Source organism: Rissa tridactyla, chromosome 8 (genome assembly GCF_028500815.1).
Source record: "Rissa tridactyla isolate bRisTri1 chromosome 8, bRisTri1.patW.cur.20221130, whole genome shotgun sequence".
NCBI classification, from domain to species: domain Eukaryota; kingdom Metazoa; phylum Chordata; class Aves; order Charadriiformes; family Laridae; genus Rissa; species Rissa tridactyla.
This window is the reverse complement of record NC_071473.1, coordinates 52,260,300-52,285,604: the sequence shown is the minus strand read 5'-3', so window position 1 is coordinate 52,285,604 and position 25,305 is coordinate 52,260,300. Positions and strand designations below refer to the sequence as shown.

Below are 25,305 nucleotides of genomic sequence, written 5' to 3'. Positions count from 1 at the left end.
GGCCATATTCCAATTTTTGGTAGGGCCATAACTGCATTTTGTTTCTGCAGAGGGCTTTCTGCTAGACCAAAAAAGGGAAGGAGAATGGAGCAAATGCCAACCCCTTTCACTCCGTTTCCTTGGGGGGGGCTTCATTCTCCTCCGCACAGCTAAGGAGAGAGTCTGGCCAAAATCTAACATCATTCCTGCCTTTGTTGCATAAGTGACTTTCCAATATCCTAAAGCTCGGCAGGGCAGTCAGCCATAACCCAGCGACACTCCCAGCACCGGTGCACTCAAGCAGTTCGTAACCATGGAAAACACCTTTTTGTGCGGCTTTTATGAAACTCTGGTGAATCTGCACTTGCTATTTGAAGGCCAATATTTAGTTAAGAAAAAAGATAAACACCGATGAAAATGGAGGGTTGGTGCTGATTGACACACTAAATGGAGTCCAGCGGGCCCTTCTGGCAAACTCTCGCTGCGAGGCTAGGAACTTCGGTTCGTTTTACTCTTTATGTGGCCAGCCATTTCCACTGGCTTTGGTATATATGTCATATTTTTTCTTAGAAAACGTTCCCTATAATCTACTTTTCTGTAAAATTTGTCCGTAAATTAAATTATATGCTTCTTTACAACTCAAGCCACTATTATTCAAAACCCTTACCAAAAGGAAGATGCATGCCTGCGTACGTACGGAACTATAGGTTTAGACATCAGCGTAGCTAATTAACAGACAGTAATTATTTTCCTAATCTTTTGTTTAAATACCACTAACTGCCTGCTCTTGAGAAAAACCTCGATTCCCAATTAATGTGGCAGCTGTTTGCTGAACATTGAGCCACAGTGACCAGCCCGAGCCGATACCGATGGGTGGTTTTCTGCGAACTTCAGCGGACAAACGTCAGATTTTATGCCAGCTGAGAATCAGGCCAGACACGCATTTAGCTTGTTTACATGACCACAGTATCACAAAAAACAAGTATTAAGATTACTGCTAAAATGATGTTGGGAATTTTTTTCTTTTAGACACCACACGCTGCCAGTAAACTGAGTCACAACCGTAATGACAAATATACATTGACCTAGTTTCATTTTTCCCGGTTCTGAAGACAAGGAAATAGTAAGGCATTGCTGACTGTACTCAGTGATAACTATGACTAAACATTAACCTTTTAGATTCCGCCGCTGAATCTTATTGATAGGACTTAAAAGACGGTATCTCCCGTGAGAGAGCGTCAAAACTTCGTGATAGCACAAGTGTTGGTCTAAGGTCAGAAAAGGGGAGTGGAGGGGAGGCAATGAATCAACTTCTTAGCTCAACAAAAATCTGCTGATCAATTCTAGAAGTCCTGATTCTAGAAGATCATGTGCACAATCTTACCAGACTGTCTCATACTAAAACCCATTTTAATTTCTAAGCGAGCCAGAGTATCTTGCTGAGTTTGCAGTTGTGCGCTATCGTGTAGCAGAAGGCAATGCAAAACTCCGAGAACGACCAGATTTTTAAAATGCCCCCTGGAACCTGTGCAAATCTCCTGAACAGTATATAAAGCTTTAAAAATGTAGGCTTCACATGGGCTGAATAGCGAATACCTCTTTGCACATCAAGCAGTGGTTCCATATAGCATTTAAATAATAAGCTTGAAAAGCACACAAAGGGATTTGCTCTTTCGATTAGATTGATTTTTGTTTGTGGATGTTATTTGGACTCCCTTCACTGTGGAACAAGTCCCCTACAGTTGCCATTAAAGCACTGAAAGCTTCCCTTTTGTTTTTAAATGTCAGTTTGAGCATAGCTTCATTAAATCATTTCACAATTAACTCCCTGAACATCCAGACTTTTTTAAAGCATCAAACCCAGCTGAATCACATTTGTTTCCCAGCAGAGTGAGTCCAAAGTGGTATCCCCAAGTGTGTATCCAGGAATTTGTATATTTGACTTGTGGCTACACAAAATACATATGGGAGCCGTGTGGGTGGTGGAGAGAGGATTAAAGCTTTCTCCCTGGGCCTAAGAAATACCATAGCTTCTTGCCCAAAACGCGGGGCTCGGGAACCGAGTCATTAGGGAAAGACGTCTGGGTTAATCTAGGAAGACCTACTCCCAAAAGAGCTATAAATGAAGTGAACTCGAAAAGAGTTGTTAGTTTAGCCCAGTATGTATAAGCAGCAATGTTTTCGATGAGGCTATCTGTCTGACTTCCATGTAGCATCTGTCCTCTGAAGCCTGACTCAAGATACCAAACTGCCTCCTCATGACAGTAAACAAGATCCCAAAAGTCCCAGGTTCTGTGTCACAGCTTAGTTATCGGCCTTGATTTCTCCCATGGGCAGTTACGTGAAATGCCAACGAAGTCAGAACCAAAACTGTAACCTCAAGCTAACTCTTTTCTCACTAATATAAAACCAGCTGAGAATTTTGTCCATCATATACAGAGCGGGGAGCTCTGCTACTTCCCGAGAGCTAGTCCAGTCCTCATCTCTGAGTAGCCGATACCGGGTGACTGCAGCACGTTGAGTGCTGCTGTGAGCCCTTGCTTCCCGCTGCGTCTATACTTACTTGGAGAAGTGGGAGAGGTGGCCCCTCCTTCTGTTGATGTAGTTGGAGGTTTTGTGTCTGGCACTGGCAGAGGCACAGGCCTAGCCATTGGTGGCGGAGGTGGTGGTGGCAACATTGGGGTAGGAAGGAATGGATTGTGCACCTTGCCTTGGCTGCTACCATTGGGCTGCCAAAAAACAAGCAAACAGACAAAAATTATACTAAAAATCAGCTATTAGGAACCTCCAGTAATAACAATCTAGTTGAAGGCTATGCATGATACATTTATAATTAGTTGAGAGGTGGCAAAGAAAGCGCTGGGTCAAATTCTCCATTGCCTTCAAGGAACTTTGTCTCAAACCCTGTGAACCTTGTCAAACTACGGAAGTTCTCTCTTTTAAACATTTGTCCTACCAGCAGGGGGTCTGAACTGTCCTGGATTAAACTCTACTACTCTTTACATTTCCTGCAGCCACTAACTGATGCTCAAAGAGAGCTGAAGCAGTATTTTTGACCCTTTAAATCCCCTGGTTTTGTGCCTCTATTATACCCTTAGGATATCAGTGCCTAGGACTCGAGTGTAAATTTCTTTAAGATACTGCTCATTAAGAGAAAAAACAAGCATTTTTGGTGGTCTTAAAAGTCACGCTGATATCTTATTACAGGAAAATGAATAAGTATATATTAAAGTAACTGCTCTCCCGCATCCCTTTTGAGTTAGCAGTAACATAGCTCACTGTTTAGTTGCCATTAGGATCATACGGAGAAATGACCGAACTTAGAACTGCTTCGTTTTACACATCGGGGAAAAAAAACACCCTCCCTTTAGCCTGGGATGTGGTCAGTCACAGGCAGAACGGGCTCAGCCGTACGAGTGTGGTCTGTCAATTAATCATCAGAAAAACCTGTCCATAACCAAAAGTGTTTTCAAGTATCACAAAAACAAGAAGCAGGCTTAAAAAAAAAGCCTCCCCTTCCCCCAGCTTGTTAAGTTTACATTTTAAATGTAAGGCAGCCTGGACACTTGAAAACCATAGAGATAGATGCCAAATACCATTATAAAGAGAAAGTAGGACAGCCTGTGAATCAGGTGTTCCATTTTAGTGACAAAAATGATGAGATCACTTTCGACAGCACTCTACAAATTGATCTCACTGCAGTTCTTCTGGCACTGAGCATTGGCTTTTCCATTGATGATAAAAGCTCAGCTTTAAACACAGATCCATATTCTAAGTACTGCTAAGGAAAATAATATTTTAATTCCTGTTAGGGTTTCCATTAGCCCGAATTACTGGGGACAAAATACTGATACTGGCAAACGCTTGGGACCTCATTTTCATTTCACCTGCTTTGGCACTGACAAAAGGCCTTAAAGTCGTGTAGGTGCAAATCACACTTGTGCTAGAGCAAAAATGGTTCAGGGCATAAATAAGACTCAAATTCATCTGCATTTAACTTAACAGCACTCCCACTGACTTCAAAGACTGCAGTTACTAGTGTTTGCAGTAACAAGCAATCCTTCAGGGATATTTATTTTTCCAGCACCCAGTACCTTTAATAAACTAATATATTAGTGACATCTCTCAAACACTATCTTGTCTCACAATTAGGTCCCTTTCCTGCCAAGAAGACCCCTGCTGTATGTTCATTGTGAGTGTGCTAACAGTTCATAATGCTGAATGGTTTGGGATAAATTAAGCAAATGAATACTCAAGGAAAAAGAAAAGCACTATATTGATTTGTTGTCTAGACATAAATGTATCTGCTAACATATTGCAGACATTATTCAAAGCCAGTACTGGCTGGAATAAGTAGAGTCAGTTTTTCTGCTAGGGAAAGGAAAGCACGGAGAACAATATAGCTTATTAAATAAGTGCAATAAATTAGATGCTAATAATTAAACTAATTCTCATTAGCACTTTCAATCGTATGTATGTCAGGAAAGAAACAGTAATTTTGCCAGTTATTACTTCATTGGCTGGAAAAAGTTGCATGCATTACATTTCATGAAATATTCAGAGCATTATTTTAGATTTGATTTACATAAAATTTATAAATTCTGTATTTGACCGGAATGCTATTTCAATAATAGCAAGATGATTCACTTTATTTGATTAAAAAAAATGAAAATGGTTATTTGAAGCTTTGGAACTCTGCTTAATTTTTCATAGAGATAAGGGGAAAAGATAACTGCTTACAGAAATAACAAACCATAATAAACTGTACTTTTAACATCTTGAGTTCAAGTACTGGTCAACTTGATCTAAAGTGCTATAAGGCAGTATTTTTTTTTTTTTTAATGAACTTAGCTGATCTGAAACATCTGTTTCTCACCCTCCCTTTTCCTGCTCCTTCCCCCCCCACTCTCCCCTGAACTTCAAAAATAATTAATAAAAATTATTCTGCCTTCATATTTTGTTAACCCGAGTTCCACTAGGGTTACAACGCATGCACCGGAGTCATTTGTGGAGGGACCCAAAAGGTCGCTGTATCACCAGCTTCTCTGACAGTTTAAGTTAATTTCACCACAATGTGGTCGAGTGGTTTTTTGGGGAGGTTTTTTGTTGTTTTTTCGAATATTTTTGCAGTAGCAGCATATTTTTTTTTTTTCCCCTTCCAACGACTATTCCAAGGTGTGTTCCTGTATGCAACATGCTGTTAAAATAATCCCATAATCCCGTGGTTAATTTTACATAGGACAAACACTTCTGAAGAAATAAAAACGGCTTCCTTACATTTAGGAACCCCACCTGTCCAGCCTGCTGACCAGCGTCGGGGCAGACAAGTTGGACAAACTCTTTCAGAGTCTCCTGAGGATGATAGCGGATTGCTGGGTGTGAGAAGTATGGCCCAGGCTGTTGAATAATGGGTGATGTTGGAAAATGAAGAGTCGATGGTGTTGCATGTGGACTTGCTATAGGAAAGAAAACAAAGAAGTTATATAGAGTTTTGCCTTCGGAAAATAAAACAGTTTAAATCTACCGTAGTTTTACTTTTAGTCTTTTTTTTTTTTTTTTAAATGTACAGCATTATACATCTGATCTTCGCAATTAATATATTAGACCACATTGTGTCCTACACTCACTTCATCTAGATCCTGAAAGCAAGGGAGCCAGACATTTTAAAGGATTTTCCATGTTTTTAGTAGACACGAATAAAGGAATCAGCAGTCCTTTGCGAAAGTGAAAACTATTCATCACCTTAAGAGCATTCCAAATCAATCAGGCAATAAAAAAATGTATTCGGGAGATTAGGGTTGATTTAATTGACATTTCATATAACTTGGATTTGCACATACGAATCCATTTTATATTGTACTATAAATGGTTGATAATTTAAAGATGGTCTAACACTTGCTGTTGTTGGGGGTTTTTTTCCACCTCAGTTTAGGAACATTTATTTTAAGTAACGTTTTTTCGTCTAATGAACATGCATGAAAACATCGTTTTGAAAATTACATTTACATTTCCCCTGAATAATGTCCGGATCAAATCTTCAGCAAGCCCCCAGCTTGCATTCAGGGATGACGTTTAATTTGGTGAATTTATGGGCCACCAAGCCAGCTGGAAAATGTACTCCAGTGAAGGTGTAAAGGTGTAATGTACACAAGCCCATCGGCAATGACAGATTTTACCTTCAGCTGATTTCAGCAGAACTACAAGTGCAGCTGAAGAACCTTATGCTCTCCTAACGTTACGTGACACCTTTGCCCAGTTCCTTGGCCTTCAAGATATATTGGGTTGGACCCTTGTGAGCCAGCAGTGCTTTCCACTGTTAGCTGTCACCTCGAGGAAGCAACTGCCGCCATTCGTAGTGCTATGAATTCTCCCTTTCCCCTCTAAAATGAGAATTCACTTTTCCTTTAGAATGCCCAATTAATCTGGTTGAGCAGAAGCTCATCCGTAAATCATAGTTTATTGCTCACCAAACAGCCGTCATTACATCCCTGTTGCTCCCTTGGCATGCTATCCTAGTAATCTTCCAAGGGGTCTGTGTGCATGTACTGCACTTGTACACCAGACATAACCGATTAGATAAAGGCTATGCAAGGGAGGTAATATCCTACAGAAACTCATGCGTTGGCTTTGAAGTAAGTTAAATATACGAGAGGGGAAAAAAAGCCTTTGGCGCTTTTTGAAAAATTGGAGAGATGCAGGAAAGTTAACTAAAATCAAACACAAACGAGCAAACACTCATTTCATGACGAATGTTATGAGAAACCCTCAGTTAAATAAAAGCTAAAATCTGCTTCTTAGTCTTGTTCATCGCCAGTGTAATAATATGACGCTTTATTCATAATTTTTTTCTTAAGCATTATTAAACCATTAGCAAACTCGGAGCCTGAAGATGTGGCTAAAACGTACTCAGAGACAGCAGCAAGGAACCCTACTGCATTATGCTATAAACATTCATTAAGGGTTGGCTGGGCAGCACTTCCATGTGCTTCTTTCTCCATGACTGGACAGGAATGATTACTTCGGCACCACCACCAAAAAGAGCTGCACTCGTGCCCGGGGTGCTGATATGGGATGAACATGAAGCTCCCACCCTTGCCATGAAAAGTCCCCCTGTAACCTTGTTAACCCCACGAGTCCTCCCAGTCTGGTCCCCTCAATACTGTTTAAAATATTCATAACAGAAAGAGAATCATATACTAAATGTGCGGTACTAAACTGCATCTCATGCAATGGGAAAACACCCCTAAAAGAAAGCATGGAGATGAGGAACCCAAATGTAGCGTGCCGCCTTCAGCTCTCTCTGATCAAAGCAGATGTACATCCAGTGAATCTCTTCTGATAGCATGGGCTATCTGTCTTGTAACAGCTAGATATTGTGGCACGTGGGCTGAACTGGAAAACAGTGTCTTCCCACAGCCGTGCTAGCTCTGCAATGCTGCGCTTGGGAAAAGGAAGCAAGAAGCAGCATATCCCACACTCCTTGTTATGGAAATGTTGACAGTTATTCCATGGCCAAGGCAAACACCTGTGTGCCCAGCCTGTTCAACCTGTCTGCACATCTGGGCTTATCTCTTGTTTTTTTTTTTTAAAAAAACAGTTAATTATTTCTTATTCACTTTTAAGACAAATAGTTTTGTTCTGAGTTTGCATCTTAAATTATAGTATATTTGAAAACTCTTCAGATAAAGAGCCTGAATCTTCAAAGGAAGAAATGAAGGCTATTTTCCTGTCCCCAAACTCCTGGGAGAGGCTGTAACTTTGAAGTGTGCTATTAAAGGTAGAGATAATGTGGGATTCACCTTACTAAATGTGGGTGTCTACCATGGAGCTAATTATCTTAGAATCAATGGAGAACTAAAAAGAACTAATGGTGTCTAAGGAGCCGTTCGTCTCATCTAAAAATAGACCACTGCCTTTGACCGCACTTCATTGACCACACTGACCGGCTCACCAATGGGTGTGAAGGGAGCCCACCGGTACTAGCTCCAAGGTGGATACCTCCAGTCCACGCACACACCTTCAGTGAGGTGAATTCCACCCAAAGTGTCAGGCTCTGATCTCACACCAACCCCTGAGGTGTAACTCCTTTAATGACACTTACGTCAGAGCCACTTTACAGGTATGAATTTATCATCATCTTCTCCAGGAAGCAACAGTCATTTTAGAGCTTGTCAAAATATTTTGCCACGAATATTGGTTCAACTAAAGTTGGTGGTAAGCATTTTGATGACTACAACAAAATTTTCATTAGCATACAACACGCCCTTTTTTTGATATAAAACATATTCTTCCTCTCTTCCTTCGTATCTCCTTTTATAGTTTCTCCTTTCCTTGTATGCCAAATGGAAGATGAAGGGTGAAGATAAAAGTGAGAAATGAAAATTTATGTGGCAAACACCTAATTAAGTAAAAAAAAAAGACTGGGATTTTTTAAGCATTTATTAAAAAAATTTCATTTTAGCACCAGCTCTGTTAATACTATTTGAAATTGTTACGCAATTGTGTACTGGCCTGCGTACACATCTGGGAACAGATTCATTCCCTTTGTTCGACTGAATGGAAAGGATATAGAAATGCTATTTCAATCAAACAAGAAGGAATAAAAAATTGTACCCAGGCAACAGATGGAAATTCAAAACAAGGCCTGAGACCACAGTGCACTTAGTTTTTCCAAGGTATGGCTCTTCCTTTAATAATTTGGTTTGCTATATGAAAGATGTGTTAGAGTTATTAGAAATACTCATAGGCATGTAAGTATTAGGTCTTTCTCTGTTGCCTTGACCTCCTCAGCATGTCAAGGTAGAAAAAAAAGTGCAAAGCACTTGTTGGTGATCTTCCCAAAGAGAGAGAGAAGAAAAATGAATGAGAATGATCAACAATAATTCAGGAAGGTTAAGTGCCGCAAAAAGGAGAAAGTGGTTCCTCTTCAGAGTCTTGGCCAACTCCTCAGCATAACCTCGAAGGGCTTTCTGCTGATCATGGGAAAGACTCGGGGAAGGAAACAAGACCGAATAGGCATCAGTCCTCAGTCTGTGCCATATACTGACATACAGGGTCCAGTTCTGGGCTCCCCAGTTCAAGAAGGACAGGGAACTGCTGGAGAGGGTGCAGCAAAGGGCTATGAAGATGATTAGGGGATTGGAACATCTCTCTTATGAAGAAAGGCTGAAGCATATGGGTCTCTTCAGTCTGGAAAAAAGACGGCTGAGGGGGGACCTTATCAACACTTACAAATACTTAAAGGGTGGGTGTCAGGAGGATGGGGCCAGGCTCTTTTCAGTGGTGCCTGGGGACAGGACAAGAGGTAACGGGCACAAACTTGAGCATAGGAAGTTCCACCTAAACATGAGGAGGAACTTCTTTACTGTGAGAGTGGCAGAGCCCTGGCACAGGCTGCCCAGAGAGGGTGTGGAGTCTCCGTCTCTGGAGACTTTCCAAACCCGCCTGGACGCGTTCCTGTGCCACCTGCTCTGGGTGACCCTGCTCTGGCAGGGGGTTGGACTAGATGATGTCCAGAGGTCCCTTCCAACCCCTGCCATTCTGTGATTCTGTGTGATTCTGTGATTTTCTCAGAGTAGATGGATTAAGCCTAAGAAGTAACAAATGGAATAAGGATCTCCAAAAGAGATGCTTTGCAGATGGCTTTGCAGTCTCTGACCAGGAAATACCTAATTTCTCAAATAGCAAAAGAAAGGGCTGTTTGATCAGAGGAAGAATCTACTACTATTAAACTGATCAACATCACAAGTGTGCCTCTCTCATACTGGAGAGAGGGAATTAAATGCTAAAGCCTAAAAACTGCTGCCCAGATACAGACCATTACTCTGATAGCTGTGCTGTGGTTGGTGTATACACCAACTTTGCTGTATGCAAAAATGGCCTTTCTGAATGCAGAACACAACCGTGTTTCCAAATATATGGATCCTCACAAACATTTTTAATCAGTTAAAGGACGAGAGGTAGCGGAGCAGGTTGCTTTTTTCCCCGTTTGCATCTAAAAGGGGCAAGTGACTATGGACAAGGCCCTTCAGTCATGATTTTCAGAAATGCTTAATAAAAATTAAAAAGTCATTGTTTCTGAAAAGCATGCCTAGAGTTATGGAAGTTTTCCTGTGTATAAGAAGGGGCTTTTACTACTTATGTGCTTCTGATGGGATATTACAAGTCTCAATCAGTGATTGTAAATTCTTTGAGATCTTCAGATGGAAGATAAAACAGGTCTTTGTCTATTATTTATTTACTTATTGACTTATTATTTATGTATCCCTAAGCAGCTCCGTGCTGCCAAACCATATTTCTCTTGGCGTCTTTCAGCCTGTGGCATTTATATTTTATTATTGACCTCACTAAATGACATAAAATATAAGTTCTACAACCTATGAAAATATGCGTATTCCAGATCAGAACTTCATTTCTACCTGCTGTAGGTATGGAGGAGTTGGACTATCTGGCGTTATTAAATCTGTTATTTGTGTGCGGGGGTTGGAGGCAGAAATTATCCTTCCATCTCAAGGCAAGCATAAATATTTCAAAGCACACATGATTCTAATTCCATTGAAGCTCATCTGAAACATCCCAGACTTTTTATTGAAAATGAGATGATAATGTATGGTGGCCTGCAACAGATATACCAGTATTTTAAAACTACTGCTATTGGGCCAAGTAATTATGCAGTACAGCTGTTGCGTGCTATACTGGATTTTTTAGTGTTTTATGAGTTCGTGGTGCTGTGCAGCACAGAAATAAGAGGATTTTTCAGAACACCGAATTCAAACATCTGATTATGCAGGCCAATCTTGTCTTTTCCCTTCCTGATTTGTAGTGGCCAATAACAAACTAACTAACTAATAAAATAAGCTGCGTTCATTGATTAGGTTAGCACTTCACATGTCTAAAGCAAACGAAGAAGAGCCAAAATTGTGAATTCTATTCAACTAAATGATCAGATAGTAAAGAATCAGTTAATTTGAAACAGGTTATAGTTTTCTTCAGATATTTAGCACCCTTCTCAAGCCCTTCTGCTGGAACAAAGGAGCGGTCCTAATAAAGACGCATGGGATTTTTTCTCCCAGGGAACACTCACTGACGTGGTAAAGGGACTTCACGATCGCACCTGCAGTGCTCAGACAGATTTCTCCACCAGCACAGAGCAACATATGGGTGAGATACATTGATCCGTCCACCTTCCCGTCTCCTCTTCCAAAAAGCCTTGCCAACCCCTTCAAGTCCAGATGACTGGCTGAAATTTCTTTCTTCATAAAGTTCTTTGAAGTCTTTGAAAGGGTCATTTAGTGTTGCTCTTCTCCCGCTCAGGCAAAGCTTACTATCACCCTGCACTCCTCGCCTGTTCAAAGAAGTTGTGGTCTGGGGAATCAAACCCACTGTTCCTTCACAGACCGAAGGGCTGGTCCATCAGACCAGGCCAACGGCGGATTGGCTTCACGAGGGCACAAGGCTCAGATACCTCCTCTACGAAGTGATAATAAAGTTTACTAATAGCTCATTAAACATTGATCCATCTTCCTAGAAATAGTAACATTATAATCATAATGAAACAGGATCATTTTTATCAGCTTGTTTTTGAGGGCATTATAATTGGCTTCATTACAATTAAGAAAGTATTTTTTTAAAAGTCATTTCCCTGGAAATGTTATAGAACAGTTTGTTCTGCTAGATATTTCCACTTCAGGCTCCTAAGTTGCTTTAACTCCCTGCATGCTGTAAGCTTTCTCCGAGCATTTAAGTGATGCAAGTGCCAGTTCAAATTATGCAAGATGTATCCCACCCTTTGTACCCCAAAGGTACTTATTCTGAAAATTGACCATATTAGAGTACTAATTGGCTAAGCCACCATGCTGGCTGATGTGAAATGCTTTCAAACACCATGAAACAGCTGTGTTTATCGGAAATATGAAGAGTGACTTTTTAATAAGGAGATCTGGCAATAATCCAAATTTGTTGAAAGGAACTTACACTTCTGTGTATAATACAATACAAGAGGTAAAGAATGGAAGCCTAAAACAATAGCTTTAAGCCCATAGATTTTTGTGATGAAAGCAGTTACCCAAACAAGAAAAAAAATAATTAAGAAACTTGGGCTGGGATTTGCAGAGGTCCTGAGAGAATTCATTAACTCCTTTTGAATTTCAATGGGAACGGCGTCCCTGTAACTCTTTCAAAGGTTTCTGAAAGTCCCCATTTTTCTTACTGCCCATTAGGAATCGATTTTAGGGTGATAAATGTAGAGCAGTCTCTTATTCAGGTTAGCAAGGACTTGCCTCTAGTTAAACATTGAGCTGCTGAGGGTAGGACTGACCAGTCCTGGGACCAGCCCTCCGAAGGGAATTCCGATCAGTGGAAAACTTAAGTATCGCTTAAATCCCATAGTGGTGCAAAGGGGCTCTTTAGTAACGTGTCTGTCAGGTCCATGGGTGAGCCAAATTCAAACCGATCCTGTCTTGCATTCCCATTTACACCGACCAGGCTGGGAAATCATGGGGTGGGAGAAGAAAAATAGGCCATGCCCTCTCAGCATGGCTAAAATTTAGGTATCACTTACTTCCACATTATGTAGGCAAACGTAGGTGAAACATTCAAAATATAATATCGACAGCTGACCAATGCAAGAGATGTAAAAATACCCTAAATACGATGGGTGGCGGATCTGTTCCTGCCCGTGGACTTCAAAAGAAGGACTGAACTGCCGAATGTCTACCTCAGCTCCAGAAGTCAAGCGCAGGTGGTCGGCTAAGCACTGCTGAAAAAACAGCCCCACAGGATCTCCACGCTGGGGCTGGCGCTCAGCCCCTTTCTGCTGCTCCGAAGAGTGGGATAAGGCACCTGGATCTTTCTTTTTTTTTTCAGAAATACTCTTTCTGTAAGAGATTTTGTGGTAGCAAGTGGGAGGCAGAAGGACATTTTGCCAGGGCCCACGGAGTTCCTAGCAAAAAGAAAATATGCTTAAAGCTGTGTTTGGGCACAGGGTTTAGTGGCGTACTCCGGATTGTGAGTATTACAGCCTGCTTTTGAAAACCTGTAGAGCTGAACCGAGCGGGGGTTCCAGATTCTGGCATAGGCAGGGGGCCAGTTAAGTTAGCTATTTTGAGCAGATTGTTTTAAAACATGTCAAAATTCTTCTGCCTTTGGGAGATCAGAATACTACCGAACTGATTTCAAGGTATAGAAACAAAAACCATACCTATAGAAAGCACTCCTTCCTTCCAAGACCACAGCTAGAGGTCAAAAAAAAAAATCTAATTTAACCTATTCGTAGAATTCTTACTTCACGTCAAATGCTGGCAACTTTTGCATATTATTATTGTTTTTAATACACATGATGTATTCCCACATAGAAGATAAAAACTGCTGCTAGGAGAATATATCATGTCTTTCTTATAATGAAATGCAGTTGATAAGTTTACAATAGAAATGTAAATTCTCTTAAAAACCACAACCTTTATGTGTGTGATGATATAATTCTGCTTTGATACTAAAAAGGGCATGGTAATGGAATCTGTGACTTTGGAGTGATATATTGCTGTTAAGTTAATAGGACTCCACATTCCCATTTCTAATATCAGTGTTTTTCCCCCCTTTCATTCTGTAGATGGTAAGCTGATACTACATAAACATTGTTAAAGCTATAGTTCCACGCTACAGTAATTCACTTAACTTTAACATGATTTATGGTTCTGTCAATAGAGGAGGTTGAAAATCCAGAGCTCTGATGCTTAAACATGGGTTCCATATTTAAAGCAATAATGTGCTTTTTGTGTGTGTCTGAAGCTAGAAGAATTTAGCATAAAGCAGAGATAAAAATATTATAGTTCACTGCACTGTTTAAAGCATATAGTTTAACTTCACGGATACATCAAAGAGAGCAAAGAAACTGAACTGCAGAATCAGTAAAAGCATGGGCAAAATACTTTGGTCCTGTAGCACTTTATTTGTATATTATTTTTTAGGGATGCATGAAATCCTATTGGTATTTTTAACACTCCCCCTTTTTTCATTCTTTTGCTCAGTTAGATCAGCTCCTTTTGTCAGGATGAGTTTAAATCTGGGTCCACTGTGTTAATCACCCCCCATTCTTCTTTCTGACACTTACCCTCCAGGCATTTTGCCTCTTTAGGAGATTAAGCGACCAAGTCATCTTGTTGCTCTAACATGTCCTCACTGGAGCAACATATTAACACAATTCCTCTGCAAAAGAGCCCTCTTTAGAAGTTTGCTGCAGGGATGACAAATTAACCCAGCATGGTGTCCCACACATCTATCTCAGTACAAATTATTAGTGTAATAGAGCTTTTAGTTATGCATTTATCTAGTAATTATTGAACGGTTATACAAAACGAAGCTGAGCAATCATGGCCCTTTATGAGGCAATCTCAGTGGGTGGCCTTACAGTTAATTTAGGATAGGACTGTCTAAGCAGTTCACTCACACACAAATTAGCTGAACAGCCCGCTCCTTTAAATATTTCCTATGTCACAGGCTAACTCTTTACAATACAACAAAGGTAGAGTTTTAATTACACGGTTCCTGACTTTTGTTTAGCTGAAGCTTTAACCGTTTGCAAGCCTTCCTCTCTGCCCTCCCCTGCCTGGGATATGGGAGTAGATGGCAGTTTGGGTGAGGTGTCTGGTAATTACTAAACCCTGACCTTGGGGCCATCTGGTAGGAAACTGTTTTTCCTTCAGCATGGTATTATCTCAAAGTGAGAGGAGAAAAATCAGAATCTTCACCTCCACGGTCAGCTCTCCTGACACTGTAAACTGGGGCATCCCTTCGTGCTGCTGCAGAAGCAACGCTCATCTGTCGGCCAGCGTTACGCTATTTACGGTTTCCACTCGACTTTCTTACCCTTGTGGTGTGGCTCTCGCCTCTTTCGGCTGTCTTACATTACCGACCCCTGATCTGAGGTGTATCGGGATGAACTTGCACCGCTTTGTTTTTGTCAAAATTCAAAGGAAAGTAGAAGGTTACATTAGTCTGCCAGCTGACAGCATCGAGGAGCAGCCACGGATAGTCGTATGGAACAGGATAGTACAAAATGTCCTTTCACATTGAGTAGCTCTGGAGCGAGGTAGCAGGAATTATCGCTTTGATTCGCTTGACGCTGGCTGACAGGAGACAGCTAACAGGCACTGACACTGTGGTGACCCTGGGGAGCAGTTTGATAGAGAAGGGCACAGTGTCTTCCCCGATATTGACATCACTTTTTTGCCAACTTTTTTGCCAACTATCCTGCAGAGTTTCCCTGATAGGCCTTGTCCTGATAAAAATCTCAATGGCAATGCTTATTATGGAGGAAATGAATATAATGGGAACCACTCCACTAGTTGACTTTCATCCTTTCTTCTTTTTCTGCTCACACACCCATTTCCTTGGGTTCTTCCCATTGTGCTGTATTTCTTGTTTCTTGTAATTGTGTTTCTCCTTCATTTATCTTCCTAACGTACCATCTCATTCTTATCTTTTTTTCTTTCCTTGCCTTTTCTTCCTTGCTTTTTGGCTTGCAGGATCTATGCTGTCATATTCTGTGGAAATGCTTGAATGCTCTACAGCACAGGCTGCCGTATATCCGTGGTTTACAAGATCGTGGTCAATTTAACGTTTCAGCCAGCTCCAGATATAAAGTCACTAGAGTGTAAGTAGCAATACATGGAAACCTAAAACCACTTATGTAAATACTGCTGTCACCCATAGCATTTAAATCCTTCACTGTCTGGTAAAGAGTTCAAGCGGGCTAATGTCTGGGAAACTTTGTAAGATGCCAGCAATACATGATGGCTTTGCAATACTGGAGTACTGTAGTCAGCTACGCTGACCACCAAATAATCTAACTTGCAGGTAACAAAAGTATGCTGCGTAGGAGATAGGGATCTAACTGCTTAAATTTTCAATGCTTTGAAATAAATTCTAAAACTGATAGTGATGCTAAAGCCACCTATAGGTGATCAGTTTACCATCTGCCAGACACTGAATCCTAACCACACTGGTCCAGAGAAGACATATGGTGCATTCATAGAGTCATGCCCAAAAAACTGCCATCATCAAGTGAGGCTCCATGAATCACTTTGCTAGCTTATCACCAAAGAAACTTGGATCTTACCACCATCTGTTGGAACTACTGAGGAGTCACTGAAGCATTGGCATCCATGCGCCAGCACTCACTGCACATCTGGTCCTTTGGTCAGCCAGCTCAGATCCTCTCTGCTGGCTACTGCCCAGCTGGGTTGGGTACTGGCAGCAGCACCAATGCAGACAGCAAACTAGTGCACAGCCTTCCACAACGCAGTACAGTACAGGCAATTTCACGAGAACAGAGGCTTTCCAACTGGTTGATTGAATGGAGCACCTCTGATTGAATGGAGAAATCCTCTTAAGGATCTACTCCTCCTCCAAGCAAGTTTTGTTTCCAAAACGACTCAATGTGGGGATCACTGGGAAGGGCACTCAGTATCCTGGGATACCCCAGCATAAGACGTGCACTGTGTTCTAAGGAATGTTTGGAAGCGTGTGATAGATTCGTGAATATTCCCGAGAAGTTATAAATCACTGGTTGTCAATGACAACACCTGCCATGAATAGTCTACAGCTTCTTCTCTGCTGTCTATTTTGATCATGCTTTACAAATGCATCTCATATACACATCCAAGTGATAAACTTGCACATATGAACATCAGAAGGAGATTGAACCTTCTTGTAATCGTTCAGTTGGCTGAGGAGCTTACTCTGATGGTGACCTACTTACTCATGACTTTCCTTTCTCTGAAATATCTCTGCTGACTGAAAATTAAATCCTGCTCTTACTTTTCTGAAGACCACTCAGTATGACCTGCCGCTGACCATTTACATAATGCAGAGGTATCCAAAGAGATATCCAACGTGTATGTACTATATTATACCAATCCGTTCTGCAGAAAGGTACAACTTCCAGTAACTAATGGTGGCTATGAATTGCTCGAAGATTATATCCTCTTATATGATTGCATTATACTCTGTATGTTGCCACTTTTGATACCTGAAAAGCTTCTCTCTTCTGCTTACTGTCCTAAAGTACACTGGAGGCAATGGGATAAAGAACAAAGCTGGATTTGCAGAGAATAATCCATCTCAGTATCTTACCCTTTACTAACAGAACGATTGTTGTGGAAGAGAAATAAACACAGCCAGTGTGCTGTGGAAGAAGAATACTGACGAGGAATGTCCAAAAAGAACAAAGAAGGAGGTCTGGAAGAAGATCTTTCCAGGATGATGACACTTCAAGAATCCATGGATGGATTCAGAGGGATTTTTTTTTTTTCTGAAAGTCTGTAAGACTTTGTGAACAAGCATAAAATAGAAGATGCTTCCAAATGATGTTGCAGAAGAAGTTTTAGTTAACGTGTTAGGAATCGTGACGATTAAAACTGTGTTACTTCTTTATGGAGTTAGTAAAGACATCTCCTTCCAAACAAACAAAATTTGGGAACTGTAGTCATTGTATTTGCTCTTTCAAATTCTGGCCGTCTTTGAATGTTCTTCTTACATAGCCGATGGATATCCCCTGGTGCATAGAAAAAGTCTTGTAAAAACAGACTGTAGATGAGATTTAAACAAGACCTCATCAGTGATACATTTCCTCTCTCAACCACACAAAAATCCAAAATACAGAGGGTCTAAGCAGGGGCAGACAAAGGCATTCAATGATCCTAAAAAATAAGTGTGAGGTAAAACATAGCTAAATAAAGAAAGGCCTATTAACCAATCAATCGACAACTCAAATCTAAAAGGCTGAACTTCTAAAAGATAGGAATTCAGAGTCAGCTGATGTGCACTGAATATAATGTTAATGGAACATTCATATTATTCATACTTGTATCACCAATTATCAAGGCTTTTAAAAGATATATTTACCAGATAGCTCATATCCAAATTTCAAGGGAAATCTGTATAGAATTTAGATGCCTAAGATCTTCTGAGGATCTAGGTGCGTGTCTAAGGGTAATAAATAATTTTTATGGGATTAACCACAACAAATCAAAGATACAATAAGGAGATTTAACAAAGCACAAAACCCCATGAAGTGCAATTCTGACCTCGCTTCAACTTAGTGCAGTTCCACTACTTCCCACCCCATCACCTGGCCTGTGCAGACAAAGAGGCTCCTCCTGCTTTATGCTGCCCTCAGTAAAACCCCACTAAAGCCAAACAGACATTTCAAAATAATTTCCAGTATGAATTGCTAATATGTCTTTTTATGCTTCACCATTCGACCAATTCCTTAATAATCTTGTCTAAATGAGACAAAATTTCACAGCAGAAAGAAACATGTCACAACCATTCATTCCTATTTTTATATCTTCCAAAGAGGTTTGTAAGAAGATTCATTCATTTGTGTATATTACTATGCCCAAGCGAGTTCCTTTTCAAACGTGAACTGAGTATTGCATTTAGTTTTCTAGGCTAAATGCAAATGCAGCTTTCTAACAAAAACGTGTAAGTACATCTAGACCCAGAGGACATCTCTTTTACTTGGAAAGACAGTCAGAAGAGTACTGTGAAGAAAACCAGCCAAAGCATTGCAGGAACCAACTCCAAAGAAGTCCCCTAACAAGGCGGTTCTTCAGCACGCCGATACCAACAACACAAGCACTAAAGGACTGGCAGAAACAAAGCCACGGTGCTGGAAGACAGGCGTGGTTCAGAAGGGAGCAATGGGTCCCTATCTCGAGCGGTTAGACCGAATCTGTGCTATGAATGGACACAAGCAGAAGACACTCTCTGTAACACAGTCAGTCCCTTTCCCCACCCTCTTCAAATAAAACCCCAAGCCCCCAGAAACCAGCGTTTCCACCTTAGGCACTGGTGAGCGGTCACCAGGAGATTTACCAAGCAGCCCAGCCTAGCAAAACCGAATGCGGGTCTTGACAACTAAAACCTCCGGGTTATCAAGCTTCTGAAGCACAGCCTCTCGCTGGCTGGGTCACAGGTGGCGATGACTTTCCGTGGAAAGGCGCTGGGACGGCCACTGGGTGCTGTGGCTAACGTTTAAGCTGCCTGGGGGGCTCTTGGGTTAGGCCTCACCTCTGGGTCCTGTAATGACAGGTCGATGGTGCTGTGTGAAAGCCGTTCCAAGGGAGGAGGTCTGCGAAGGCGAGGGACTGCTGAAACCAGACTTCTCTGACTTCTTTAATGTAGTTGGCGATGGCATTCCTGGCAAGAATGATTGATAAGTGCAATTTAATAATGCTAGGTCATGGAACGACAGCCTATGCATTGTGAAAGTGGGTGCAGAAGCAGCTAGAAAAACTTAAAGGACAAATGAAACGGAATACAACAGCAAGCTGAAAGCTCACTTTTATTTGTGGTCTTTTTTTTGAGGCAGAAGCAGCCATGGTTTGCTCCGAGAAACGAGTACTAAAAGGCAGCCATATTTTTCTTTTAAATCTGAAATATGGATAAGATGCAGCTTATTATTTCTACTGAAACCTACTCTGCTTTATTTTTAGAAATCTGTAATAGCTGGAGCATTTGGATTTTTACAGGCTTTTTATGAGTTCTGTCTTTCACTCACTGGTTTAGTAGATTATTGCAAATGGATCTTTTAAATGTGCTGCACGACTCAAGGCACAACTAGAGAATGAAGTTTTCTGAGTTCAAACTCTGCCTCTCCTTACTCTCTTGACTTCAAAGGTATATATTTATGTGGTTCCCTTTTGCTTTCAAATTTTTTTAAAGGGTGAATGGTATTTGTGTCTTGATATTAGAAGCCACACTGGAATTATTTCAGAGTTGTTATTATGCCCTTGAACTATATCAAAGGCTTCCAATGAAAATCAGAGTTAAGTTGCCATTGGGTGAAACCTCTCCCGTGGACAGGCAGAAATGGTGTAATGCTAATATGACCGGTTTGTTATACTCTGTAAGAATAACTCCTGTTGATATCATATCAAGCCCGTGGCACCGAAGAAATTAGTGGAATGACTATATTGCAATAGGCTCTTAAAATCCGAGCCTTTTCTGCATATGATTTGTGCTTGGATAAAAGACTATTACAGCACATAGATGAAGAATATGTACGTGTGTCCCTATTATTCTCTATATTTTTATAGCTGTAGAGGCATATGGGTATTCTGATCATCTGCACATACTCTGAAAACACATCATTTCCAGTATATACAGTACATCAGACATTTTGCATATCCGTAGGGATGTAGCAAAACAAAGGTGCAGAACAGTTGAGGTTTCAGGTGCGAAAGCGAAATATCAGACAATGTGGAAGTTGAACTTCCACTAGCAAAGTCATTCAACCTTATTTCCAGCTCTGTATTTTATAGAATTTAATTGTTAAAAAGTAAAGAGAGAGGCCTGGACAATATTATCTCTGGACGATATTATTAACTTTATATTTAATAACACTAGTTTTATAGTCCCTGGGATGTTGATTGCAATATGCAGGAGCCTTCTTTTACTTTATACGCTGCACTGCTAGGGTCTTAATGGTTTCAGTGAGGTTTTCCAGTTTATATTTCAGAAAGTTAAATAAAGTAAGGGAGTGGTTAGAGTTCCAGTGTTGTACTTGCAGCTTCCCGCCTTGAAACAGTTTGCTACAAGGGTTTGCTGTCATGGTGTTGTGTCATGGCAAGAAAGGTTCCGCACTCAATCTTTCAAAAATAAAAGTTTACAACTGACAGACTATTGTGCAAGAAAAATACTGGGTTGGGTTTTTTTTCATACTGGTCTTAAGGACTTTGGAGTGGGGACAAAAGCAAGAAGAGCTGGTTCAGTTTCGGGGTAAGAGAGAAAAGGAGACTGAACTGAGGTGTTTCAGTGCAATATTCCAACGCTGAATTTCTGCTCAAATGGCGCGTTGGGATGTAACTTAGTTATTGCTCTGTGTTTGAGTGTCCATATCCAGGACAAGGATACTCAAAAGAAGTAAAGGTGCTCTTCACCCAGATTTCCTTATGGTAGAGGAACTGGGGATGGAAACACCAAATGAGTGTCAGCCCCAGCCCTAAACACAACGTCGAGGGTCAGTGGTGACATTTGTGCTTGGGGAGGGGTAGAGGAATTACGCTGGCGGCAGCAAGGCCATGGGTACATGTGGGTACATCTTTTCTGTGCTGGGCTGTGGAAGGGGCTCCGTTTTCCCCCAAGGAAGGTTTTAACGTAGCAGGCTCCATCCCTCTTAAGTGCAAAATATCATGGATAGAACGAGAGACTGTTTATGCACGGGGATTATCACAGTAAAACACGCCTGCTTGTGAGCTGCTCTAACTGCAAGGTCGTGCAGCACTCTTGCGTGGAGGCAGAAGGTCCCTCAGGCAGCTGATGGCTCTGCAGCCCATGAGCAGAGATCCAGGAGGGGACAGAAGTCCCGGGCAAGCAACGGAGGTCACGGAAGGAGCAAGGGCTCTAAGTCTACCCACTGTATGGTTCAGCTGGCTCATGAATTCTCTGCTTTCCCCCATATCCTCTAGTTGCGTACCCTCTTCGGGGTTATGGGAAAGGTGATAAAGCTTCTGAGAAAGTGAAGAAGCTGTTCTTTTAGCCCTGTGCTTAAAAACCTGCTTGACTCATCTCAACCCTGGTAGGGCTAGAGAGAACAGTGGAATATGTTTTAAAGCTGTAGCAAGTTCATGTGATTGAGTCCAAACACTGGAACTCGAGGAGCTGCAACAAAGCTGAGGAATGCCCTTGCACTGTGGCAATGCTGAGCAGCGTCATGTTCATGTGGGGATAGATTTTATATGGTCGAGGCAGCTGTCTTCATGTGAAAATAGAGATTCTAATGTAACACGATGTTGTAAAATTGCGTAGAAAGACAACTTGAAGCACTGATAATTGGTTCCTACTTTTGTTATATTTGTTTGTTATCGTCATTCTGATTGCCACTATTATGGCTACTTTGTGGTTTTTATTTATTTCAGTGTATTCTGAAATGTATTGGTTTGGAACGGTCCAACTCTACCATGTTTTTATTTTGTTTGAGGTTTGTAATGACACATTTTATTTTGAGTGATCATATCCATCAGATCTCAAGAAAAAAATGGCTGCATCCTAGTTCAGAAGAATATGCAAACAGGAGCTTAATTACATCACTTAATATTGACCAAGAGAAAGAATGAGATGAGCTTGCCAGCTCATTTCCAAAGCATGTTTTGTCCTTTAAGAGGGGAGGGTATGACAGAAAGTTAGGCAGTGCAAAGCAATTAGCATCATTCACATTTTATGTTGCGCTAGCATGGTGCTCTAGCAGCAAAATTCAAACATTCGTTGAATGGGTTAATAAAAGAAGAAATACAGTCGGCATGCAAGAAAAAGGTTTCCAAGAACAAGCCAAAATATGTCCCATTCTTCTAAATTTATCACAGCCATGTCACATTATCCTTGAGACTGCCAGGAATGTCAATTTTTTTGCAATTTTAAAAAAATATCTCATTTAGCACCATATGTTTGGTTAATGTGCCTGATATATCCTGCGTATTCTTTAGTCCATCCATTTCTAATACTCATTTTCTTTTTTTTCCCCCTTGCTAAGCCATATGTTACAATGCTGGTCATTCCATCAAAGCTCCTTTCAGGAGCTGAGAGCGAGGGAACTCGGGTTTAATCACCCACAAAAATTAAAATCTGATACTACAAGTGTCACTTTTAGGTAAGCAGTCTCAACACTCGAGTGAGCATTGTAGGTGCCCGGTGCCTATGAAAACCAGGCCACCTATGAGATGGCATGGTGTATATTAACAACTCTGAGGCGGGAACTAAGATAAATGACTAAATATGGAATTAGGTGTTTAATTTTTGGCACCCATGCCCGAGACTCTTGGCTAGTTTTAAAGGTCTTCTGTTTCGTACCTAATGAGTTTTAACACATTTAGTGGTCCCCAGTCCACAGCCTCCCCTCCTGTGTTGCTCAGGGATGCAGGAAATTAAAAAGTTAAAACTGAAGCTACCCAGGGCAGAGCCCAGGGAGGATGCTGCTGCCTTGCGCTGCTTTCCTCACCGTTGTTCCCAAGAGCTAATGAATATTGGGGACCACTGCACTGAAAACCAGATTTCAGCACTTCGCATGGCCCCAAGGAAGGGGCAGTGCCAACTCATAAGGACACCTCTGAGTCCCGACTCTCCTCTGTCTCCTCTCTGGTGCGGGGAGGCAACAAATTACAATATCCCCCAACCCGCCTCAGCTGCGCTGGCCGGTGAATAGGGAATGGAGCCAAGGATCCTCCCCGTTCCCTGCCTCTTTCTATCCATCTGCTCCGAGCAAGGAATAAACAAGAACAGCCAGAACACAACGGCTGGGTAACCCAGGTGGGGTTTAAAAGTGTTTCTTACTATTCTGTGTATAGGACGGTTGTCCAAATCACAGCCACACCTGGCACTTTTAGGAAACACAGATTTCATAATGCAGGTCTGAGTCTCCTCTGAATGTTATTTAGAGTGCAAGAGAAGAAAATCAGACTTAGTCTATTTTCATCTTATGGCAGCTTTTAACTACAGAATAAATGGAAAAGTTAATTGCTAAATAAAAAAGAAAATAAAGGGATTTGTGGCATAAAACACAGATGGAAGTCTGAGTGGGTGTGTTACTTTAACTTACTGTACTTGTGTTCATGTGATTCTATAAGTATACGTACGCCAAACATATATGGTCTTAGCCTGCTCCCATTAACACAAATCCGTTTTTTTCACTGGACAGAGGGAACCAGATCAAAGACCATGATGGTGCTAAATGGAACAAGATGCGTACTTTCGTATTTTTTTCCAAAAGGAAATATTAATTTGACATTGGTTTTTCAGTTGAAAAGAATTTTAATTGCAGTACACAATAAGCAGAAAATTCAGACAACAATAATCTTGAAACTGTTAGCAGCATTATATTTCTATCAAGGAATTTGTGTGCCTTTTCAACATTAGAGCTTTCTGAATTTTCATTAATTTGGCATTTCCCTAAACACACAAGTTATTTTGTTCATTCCACATCATGCATCACACCCTTCTGCTCAATGCATAATGCAAGCGTAAATGGGATCCTTGTCCTTGAGAGACTCTGGTTACTGGAGCCATTGCACGGATGTTGAAGTCCCGCAGCAAGACTTTCCAAAACTCTGCACTTCGCAAACCTCCAGCCCAAGTTTAATCAGTGAATGCACAGGAATACTTCATGCTCCTCATCTTCTAAGGGGCACTGGAGCATTGTGATGGTTTTAATTCCTCTACCTCCTTATGTTTGCCAGTACTAGAAACGCACCACATAAGAGTCTTCCTTGAGTACAGCTAAAGATCTTCAAATTTTCATGTATGAGGCTGACATATATTTAAATGGACCAGAAAATGATGCGTGAGAATCGAATGCACAAATCCTTCCCAGAACCAATAAATATCTATAAAACTATTTCCCACACACCTATGTACCTTGCTAAGAGAGGTACTGAAATTAGGATTAACTTCGATGAAGTGAATGGAGTCACAGCTGTGTAAGAGGAGAACAATTCCCCTTCTCTCCAAATCTAGAGCTATATCTGCGCCTGTATCTGTATATCCATCCGATTTCATTTGATTAATTACTAACTTGATTCTGACTGCACACATCCCAAACAATAACTCCATCTCAAGTTAGCCACATTGGTAGACCAGCTAAATTTCATCTCCAAAGACGACTTTTGGATAATGACCCCGATATTCCCAGTAGCTCTCTGCCACTAGATTCTTGATGGAGATTTCGTAACAAAAGCTATGAATGAAATAGGGTTTGGATCTTCATTCTCAAGGGGTGCTATGAAAAGGAATCACGGAAGCTCAGGTATTACCAGGTGGACAATGAACTCAACAACATGCAGAACAAATAGATGATGCAAAAAACCAAGGTGGCTGTTGAAGAAAAAACTGATACATGGGAAGAATTTTTCATGGAATTTTCATACTTCTGTGCAAATTACTCCAGCAATTTCACTGAAATCAGTATCAACAGAAATGCTGATCAGCTGCTTTTTTTTTTTTTTTTTTCTGGGGGATTCTTAATTTCAAGCTTCTTGAAATTTTGATGGCTATACTACTGTCAATCATAATAAATCTGTTCTACTTAATGCTGAGCAAACTTTATTTGTCATCAGCTGAGATATGATCACACTAACTGCCATCCATCAGTTTACTGTATTAGTTGCTCCAGTATACACAAAACACAACGCAGATGGAAATTCACTCATCCTAATGAAGTGCTCTTTAATTTCTACGTTCTGAATAGATACTTCCTCCCCTGGCCGCGTTCTGAGTTACCGTGATCACTGATGAGCTACCTGCCAGTGAGTACCTCGCTTCACAAGACCAAATCCA

At 41.0% G+C, this 25,305-nt stretch overlaps 1 protein-coding gene across 11 annotated transcripts in view; it reads right to left on the bottom strand.

The window, feature by feature from the left end:
- Positions 1 to 25,305, bottom strand: part of NFIA (nuclear factor I A) — a 258,402-nt gene that overhangs the window by 35,328 nt on the left and 197,769 nt on the right. For 6 of the 11 annotated variants that reach the window (XM_054211819.1, XM_054211820.1, XM_054211817.1 and 3 more), the window contains 3 exons: positions 19,051 to 19,179; positions 5,257 to 5,435; positions 2,543 to 2,708 (listed from right to left, as the gene is read on the bottom strand). In XM_054211819.1, the coding sequence (XP_054067794.1) occupies positions 2,543 to 2,708; positions 5,257 to 5,435; positions 19,051 to 19,179 (474 nt within the window). The remainder of the gene's footprint in view (positions 1 to 2,542; positions 2,709 to 5,256; positions 5,436 to 19,050; positions 19,180 to 25,305) is intronic. The other 5 variants (XM_054211818.1, XM_054211828.1, XM_054211826.1 and 2 more) reach the window with 3 other exon arrangements.